Source organism: Glycine soja, chromosome 19 (assembly GCF_004193775.1).
Source record: "Glycine soja cultivar W05 chromosome 19, ASM419377v2, whole genome shotgun sequence".
Lineage (NCBI taxonomy): Eukaryota > Viridiplantae > Streptophyta > Magnoliopsida > Fabales > Fabaceae > Glycine > Glycine soja.
The window spans coordinates 32,547,540-32,555,613 of record NC_041020.1 but is presented as its reverse complement, the minus strand read 5'-3'; the positions used below and the strand labels follow the sequence as shown (position 1 = coordinate 32,555,613).

Below are 8,074 nucleotides of genomic sequence, written 5' to 3'. Positions count from 1 at the left end.
AGGCAGAACGGTGATGATGCAACTGTAAACATAGAAGTTAGGATGAAGCTTGAAAAAATAGTGGGCATCATGCAAGAGGGTCTGCTTAAGAAGTTTAAACTCACATCCTCTATTAGCAAAAACAACATGCATCTATTTGACACAAAAGGCAAAATTAAGAAATATGACAATTCAGAACAAAGTACAACCTTTATCATGTTAAGTTTTGAATAAGATCAATTAACAATAATGTTTCACACGCTCACTGTTTTATGTGAATTCTTATGCAGTTCTTCAAGAGTTCTTCCCCCTCCAGCTGGAGTATTATGAGAGAAGGAAGGTGAGTTTTGTGTTTAGTAATAGGCAGGTCCAGGTCTTTAGATTCCAAACCCTCTATTAATGTGGACTAAAATGCAATTTGGGTATGCAGAACCATATATTGAACAACCTTGAACGATTTTTGCTGATTTTGGATAACAAACCTAGGTTTATATTAGGGGTTGTGAATGGAGAAATGATTGTAAGCAACAAGAAGAAAGCTGATTTGATGATTGAGTTGCAGCAGAAAGGTTTGACTCCCATGCCTAGGAAAGGTAAATCTGCAGAACCCCGAGTAGCTGGGGCAAATGAAGATCAAGAAGATAACAACAACACTACAGAGCAGGAGAAGAAACTTCTTAAGGAAGTTAAGGTATTAGCATTGTTTCAAATTACTCGATTTTAGATTCTTTAAACTGAAATGAATCATAAAATTAGAAATGATTGGAGCTATTCATAGTTTTGTATCCATCTTAATTATTTTCTGTATGAGGACAAAGACTTCTAAATTTTCTTACGATATAGTTTCCCTTTCATACCTTCATGTTGTTGGAGAGGAGACCTTATAAATTGAAACTTCATTACTCAATAACATCTATTTTTTATGTCAAAATATGTCCTGCATATTCAGCATCATTTGCTATGATACATTACTTGTATTAATTAATAAATTGTAGACTATATCAGTTAGTTGCATTGATAAGTAAGTTTAGATAATATTATACTTTGTCTTAATTTCGAATTGCGCTTATATGTTCTTCTTTTTGCCTTGCTCTCCGGATGAAGAGAGGTTACGACCTATTTATGAGGAAAAGTTCAAGAGACTGAAAACATTGGATAATCTAGGAGTAGAATGTAGTAAAATTGATGGTACTAGGGTATCAATAAGGAAGCTGCAAACAAAAATCAATATTTGCACCAGAACTGCTGAAACTTTAATGGGAAGAATACATAAATTGAGGGATAATGAATTGCAGCCTCAACTTGTAGCATTGATTAACGGGTATCAAATTGCTTCACTTATTCACTATGCTGATATTTATCTGTCATTTAGGAAAGATTGCATTGTCAGTACAATCCTGTGTTTAATTTAAAGCTATTTTAGAAAATTCAGGCATTATCTCCATATGTTAACTTTTTAGTAGGACTATATGTGCACTTGCAGAGACTGTGTTGGTCTTTATACACATAAAAATGGTTTTAAAGAGTTAATACAATGTGAAAAAATCACCTGTTGCTGAGATGGAACTAAAGAAAATTCAAAGGTGGGTATATATGTATGTTTTCTTTTTCTTTCTCATGATCATATAATCACTCGGCTCCTCAATATAAATTTTTTAGATTGTGTGCGTGTTTATTTAGGTAGTGTTTCACTTAACTTTTTTTAGGTTCTCTTCTCTTTAAAAACAGAAGTTAGGTCAAAAGAATTGATAGTGTTTTTGTTGGGGGGTATGAAGAGAAAGGTGAAAGATAGAAGTGGCAGGAATGTAGGGGATGGGTCCAATGAGGAGGGGCAGGGTTTGCCACCTAACCCACCAACAGGTATCGTGCATTAGGATGAAACTCTTTCGCATCAAGCATTATCCCTTATTGCATCAGTTTCAGCCCAGCCCAGCCTGACCCCTATCTGATGATGCCTTTGTGTGTGTGTATAACTATGTGATGAGGGATGAAAAGTCAATCTAAGCTTGTTGTTGTTGTTGTCATTATGACCCCACCGGTCACCAGAGCTGGTTTTTTTTGTCATTTTCCTTACCATATATATGTCCATCTACTTGCCACATTACCACTGGCTCCTCTCACTATAGCTACTTCCAACTTCCTTCCAAATGGCCTGCACTACCCCCCCCCCCCCCCCCCCCCCCTTATTATACATATATATAAATGTACATACAATTGGATAATAAAAAAAATTCAAATCTCTTAAAATAAAGCCAAACCACTTTTATGTATTTACATGTATGTATATTTATATGATTTAAGCAAGTGCAACCCGTCTAGTTAATTTGCTAGCTCTACTATTATGCCCAACATTAATAGAACCATACTACATAGCCAACTATTAGTAATGCTTGTTCAAAGATTTGCTATGTTTAGTTTCAGCTTCTTTTTTTTAAGGTGTTTTTGTTGTAGATACATTGTTGCCAAGCATGCTTCTATTGTGAAAGAGCTTAGACCGGGGGATTTTGATCCTAATGAGAAGTTCTGGACGAGGTTTCCGTCGGAAGGGTCTAAGTTTACACCCCAGCACCATTCAGTGGACTTCAGGTGGAAAGACTATTGTCCCATGGTGTTTAGGTGTGTGAATAGTAGCAATTTTCTTCTGTGTTGGTTTTCTTTTTTGCATTGATTGATGTGTTTTTTTTTCTTAGTAAGGAAAGATTGGTTATTGGTTGTGGATGGTATACTAATTGTCTCTGTGTCTTGGTGGTTACTTGTTGGTTGATTAGGGTATTTAGACATCTAAGGGAATTATTTTACATGCTTGCTATTTGTGGAAGTGACACACTTAGGGAGATGTCTTCTCCGGGCAAAAGTGGAAGCATCTTTTATCTCACTCAAGACGATCGCTTCATAATTAAGACTGTCAAGAAGTCTAAAGTCAAGGTTAGTTGGTTGGAATGCATTCATTAATTTGAAGACACTATAATTTACTAAGGTCAAATTTTGCTTTCAGCTTTGGTTGGTTACTTTGTTCTTTTATGTGTGTTCAATTGTGATTAATTGGTGTCTATGTCAGGTGCTCATAAGGATGCTTCCAAGTTACTACCAACATGTTTTTTAATGCAAGAACTCCTTGGTGACGGCATTCCTGGGCGTGCATTGTGTCAAACCTGTTGGAGGTCAAAAGGTATGGTTTCAGATTTGAGTTTTGTTTTGCAGCTGTAATTATGGTGGTTTACCATCTAAATGCTTGTTAAAATTTAATGAAAAGTTGTGATGCTATTGATAAAACAAACTCGGTTTATTGTAATGGGCAATGTGTTTTGCTCGGAGTACCAGATCCACAAGAGGTTTGACCTCAAAGGCTCTTCTCATGGTCGATCAACAGATAAGCCAAGGGAACAAATTGATGAGACTACCACTCTCAAAGACCTTGATCTTAACTTTGTCTTTCGCCTTGAACAGTCTTGGTTTCAAGAGCTTATATGGTATAGATTTTGCCAAGTTGCACATTCTTTTACTTTCTAAGTTTTAATTTTGTATTTTCTTACTTAAGAGTTGGTTTTATATAATGGATTGTGCTTAAGCAACTTGGTAGAGATTGTGAGTTCCTGGAAGTAGAGGGAATCATGGATTACAATCTTCTAATTGGCCTGCATTTTCGTGATGATAGCTCAGTTGATGAAATGAAAAGTTCACCTCGCAGTTCTCATTCAGGTATTTGTATAGTTTTTGTAGTTCTTTGATTCCTCTTCAAATGTTAAATCATCCTGGTGGGAAATAAAATCTTCTGGGTTATTGATTTACCAGGCAACAGAGACATGTTTGATAATGAGATGCTCACATGTTGGTAAGTTCTTTTGTATTTATTCATATTTGAGCTTCCTTCTTGTTATAAATTTATTAATTGTTTTAAATTGTTCTCAAACTCCTTTGATTTTTCATACATTATCTAATAGAAGAAAATGGTTGGATATCTGGAGAAATCTTGATTCACTTTGTGTCAGTTTCTGGCTTGAACTATTAATGCAAATTCCAACTCAACATGTCGTGTACAAATACAGTCAAACAGGAGAATCTGGATTGATTTAACTATACACCAATTCTCAGTTACTATCCTAGATGATTTATAGGGGGGATAACATTTTTGTCTTTAACATCGTTCTCTTTTTTTATTTTGTACCCTTGGTGGCAATTACTTGTATCCATGTGTCGTGTCCTTCATATGGTCTCGGGTTTAGAACATGCAGAGAGACTAAATGCTTTCTGTTTCAAAATTTCAATTTGGCCCATGCGCTTGCAAAATGCCAAGAGGATGTGGCCGCAAGTTGGCTAGAAACAAATCAGTAGCTGATGAATGAGCAATATATTTGCCATTCTCTAGTCCTGTCCATTTATGATTTAGGGGTGACTTATTGATTTCTTTTTAAGAATATGATCGCAATGGCTGAGAATTGAGATGCCCCGAAAGTGACCTCAGTTGTACTACTAAATTTGGAGTTAGTTTTGTTGACATTTGAAGCAAATGCTGGTGGTGTTTTTTTTTTTGTTTGTTTTTTTAGGTAAGGGCATACATTTCTTTTCAACAGCCAAATGGTAGCTGACAAGGATTTTGATGGATCAGAAAGTTTTCTATGACATGAAACTTGGTAGATATGTTTGCGTGCCAGATGATAAAATTTTTCATTGTTTGCAAACGTTCCACCATTTTTTTTCTTTTGTATTTCAAACCTAAGTGCATGGTATATTAATCTAGTTACTTTCAGGAAAATGATTACTACTTATAGACTCAGTAATTTTGTTTCTGTTTGGCCTGACATATGGTTTGGATCCAAATTATGCAAATTCTTGATCCATAATTGTGATTCTTAATATTCCAGGGGACCTCTAATCCAGCTGGATCATGGAACATGCCTGCCACAGCTGAGAGTGTGCAAGGCTGGATTGGATCACCAAACAACTAGTGGAAGTAGTAATAGCCAGATCTCTGATGTAATCCTCTACTTTGGAATCATTGACATTCTCCAAGACTATTATATTAGCAAAAAGATAGAACATGCATATAGAAGTCACTACAAGTGGACTCCACTTCTATCTCAGCTGATGATCCCAAGCTATACTCCAAAAGGTTTAGGGATTTCATTCACAGAATCTTTGTAGAGGATAAATGACAAATGATATGGTTGGAGACCAAAGGAGTATAGAATGCGAACCGGAACCAACTCTGGCTTACTAAGGTGGCATTCCATGCACTAGGAAATGCTACAAACATGGGTGATCTAAACACACATATAGATTGGAAAACATCATGGTTGTTGATGGCTAAATTTTTGTCATAGCCATTGAAAACTTTATTGTTAACACAGATGGGGGAGGAGACAATTTGGACACTAATGACATTTTTTTCACTTTAGTTTGGGAGGGAGAGGGATTGTCACACTAGCTTGTACAGGGTATGTGATTAGAGTTCTTTTTTTATTTTATTGCTTTTGTTATGGATGTAGACATTGTGGGGTGTGGAGAGAGATTCAAATTGACTCAGGAGAGGGGATAATAACTGTACAGACAGTCAAAAGATTGATAAATAGAATTGAATTGAACATACCATTTTTGGTTAGAGCAATCAAAAAGAGTTGAGCAAGAAAGAAGAGTTCCAAGAGGCCCCCCCTTGTAGCCCTCAACTGATGTGCATTCAAACAGGTTTTTTTAAAACTTTTGCAGCAATGCATGAAAAGAAGAGAAAAGCGGATTGGGGAGCTATGGGTTTCCTGATCCTTGTAGCCAACTATTTTGAGAAAAGCAAGTGCAACCCTTGTAGCCAACTCTCTGCAATATTGTGCTATTCTTTTGGATTTGGAGTAGTATAATAGATTGGGGAGCGAAATTGCACAAAAGGAATGAAGTTGATGACTTCAATCAACCATTTTAATTTAAATTTCACTAAAATTAGGCTTCTACACTAACTTCTGGAAGGGATTAAAGACCAAAAAATTTATTATCATCATAACAATTACCATGTCAAGCTAAGATTCAACAGTATATGAACAAAGTTGAACATATCAACAAAATATCAAATTAAAAAAAACATAACCAATATATCAATATAAATATATTTTACTAATAAAACACCATACGAACATCAACCAGAGCTTCAATAAGAAATAGTCACTGACCTGTTTGCAGCCCACTAAAAAACGCATCAACTTTTTCATCAACAACTCATGGATGACATGCACGCGTCTTCCCTGCAACCACGATTAGCAAACATCACCATTAAAAGAAATTATATGGAACCCGTGATCTTTCTTCAACAGTACACAAACCACTTAACCTAAAACAAGGTTAAAATAAGCTTAACCTAACAAAGTTAGTAACTCACTAACCAATCTCTTTCTTCACGAAACTTCAAGTCGGGAAGTTGGAGCGATGAAGTTGACCTCGTCCAGTTCAACGGAAGAAGGGGTAGGGCTTCAATGTCAAAGAGATGAGGTCAATGTCAAAGAAAGGAGCAAGGTGAACAAACATGCGAGGGTTCAAAGAAAGGAGCAAGCAGAAAGGTCAACAAACACGCTAGGGTTCAAAGAAAGGAGCAAGCTAGCAGAAAGGTGAACAAAATAGCCGCGAGGTTCAAAGCAAAGTGCGTGTTTTTGATTTTTTTATTTTTACAATTACGATGGTTTTTACTAAAAACCGGCGTAAATTTTATAAAACATAACATTCTAAGGCGGTTATTGAAAACCGCCTTAGAATGTGCGTCGTAAAATGCGATTTGTTATACAATAATTACAAAAATGCCACCGCACCACTTTCTAAAGCGGTTCCTTGTACAACCATCACAAATCAGGTGTCGTAAAAAGCCATTTTTCTAGTAGTGTAGGTTCGAAGAGCAAGAAGTAAAATAGGCTATTTGGGATTATGATGGCAAAAAAAATCTTGGTCCGAATTACATCAACTTTAATTTCTTGATTTTTTTTTGAGAACAATGAAGGGGTGTGTGATGAGATTTATATTTGAGTTTCGTTCTAATAGCATTCTTCCAAGAGGTTGCAACTCCTCTTTCATAGCACTTGTGGTTAAAGTGGAGGACCCACAATCATTGGGAGAATTTAGACCAATCTCATTGGTGGGGTGCATGCACAAGATATTGGTAAATTAAAGGTACTTGCCAATAGGTTAAAAAGGGTGTTGAATGGAGTTATTGATCAAAGGCAAGGTGCGTTCTTGACAAATAGATGCCTAACACATAGTGCCTTGGTAGCAAATGAAGTTATTGATGAAGCAAGGAGGGAGAAGAAACAATGTATTTTTTTAAGTGGACTGTGAAAAAGAATATGACTCCGATAATTGGGAGTTCTATGTCAACATGCTTAGAAGATTGGGATTTTGTGAAATCAAGGCATGCTTGTATTCAAGCTCTATCTCGATCTTGGTAAATGGAAGTCCCACTTTGGAGTTCAAGCCTAAAAAAGGCTTGAGGCAAGGGAACCCCTTAGCTCATTTTCTATTTAATATTGTAGCCGAGGGGCTAAGTGGAATGATGAGACAAACAATTAAGAAAAAGCTTTACACTAATTCCTTGGTGGGAAAAAAGAAAGTTGAAGTCAATTGACTTCAATATGCGGACGATACACTTTTGTTGGGGAAGCTAGCTACCTTGGCTAATGTGGTTTTAATTAAGAATATGTTGGGTGCTTTGAACTCATTTTGGGTCCCAAGGTTAACTTCCATAAAAGCTTCTCTGGAGCTTTGGGGGTGGACAGAAGGGTGTTAGAGAGCTATGCTACCATAATGTATTCTAGGCTCATTAAATTGCCCTTTACATATCTTGGAATTCTTGTTGGTGCCAACCCAAGGAAGATGGAGACTTGGAACCCTATAGTGGATAAAATTACAAAAAGATTGCACTCTGGGAAGCACAAATCTTTGTCTTTTACTGGAAAGGTATGCTTGATTAATTCGATTATTTCCTCTCTTCCTCTTTTTTATGTCTTTCTTCAAAATGCTTAGGGGAGTGATAGAAAAAAAATAAAGAGAGATTGCAAAAAAGATTTTTATGGGGCATAAGGTATAGGGAGAGGAAGATAGCATGGATCAAGTGGAGGAAGGTGTGTTG

The 8,074-nt window shown here is 36.3% G+C and overlaps 1 protein-coding gene across 1 annotated transcript; it reads left to right on the top strand.

The window, feature by feature from the left end:
* The first annotated feature begins 2,214 nt into the window (after positions 1 to 2,214).
* On the top strand, positions 2,215 to 5,746 carry LOC114399802 (phosphatidylinositol 4-phosphate 5-kinase 3-like). Its single transcript, XM_028362013.1, has 6 exons — positions 2,215 to 2,595; positions 2,748 to 2,904; positions 3,038 to 3,449; positions 3,635 to 3,678; positions 3,772 to 3,811; positions 4,842 to 5,746. Exons 3-6 carry the CDS (start codon positions 3,238 to 3,240, stop codon positions 5,119 to 5,121), a joined length of 576 nt encoding a protein of 191 aa, XP_028217814.1. The 5' UTR covers positions 2,215 to 2,595; positions 2,748 to 2,904; positions 3,038 to 3,237; the 3' UTR covers positions 5,122 to 5,746.
* The last annotated feature ends 2,328 nt before the right edge of the window (positions 5,747 to 8,074 follow it).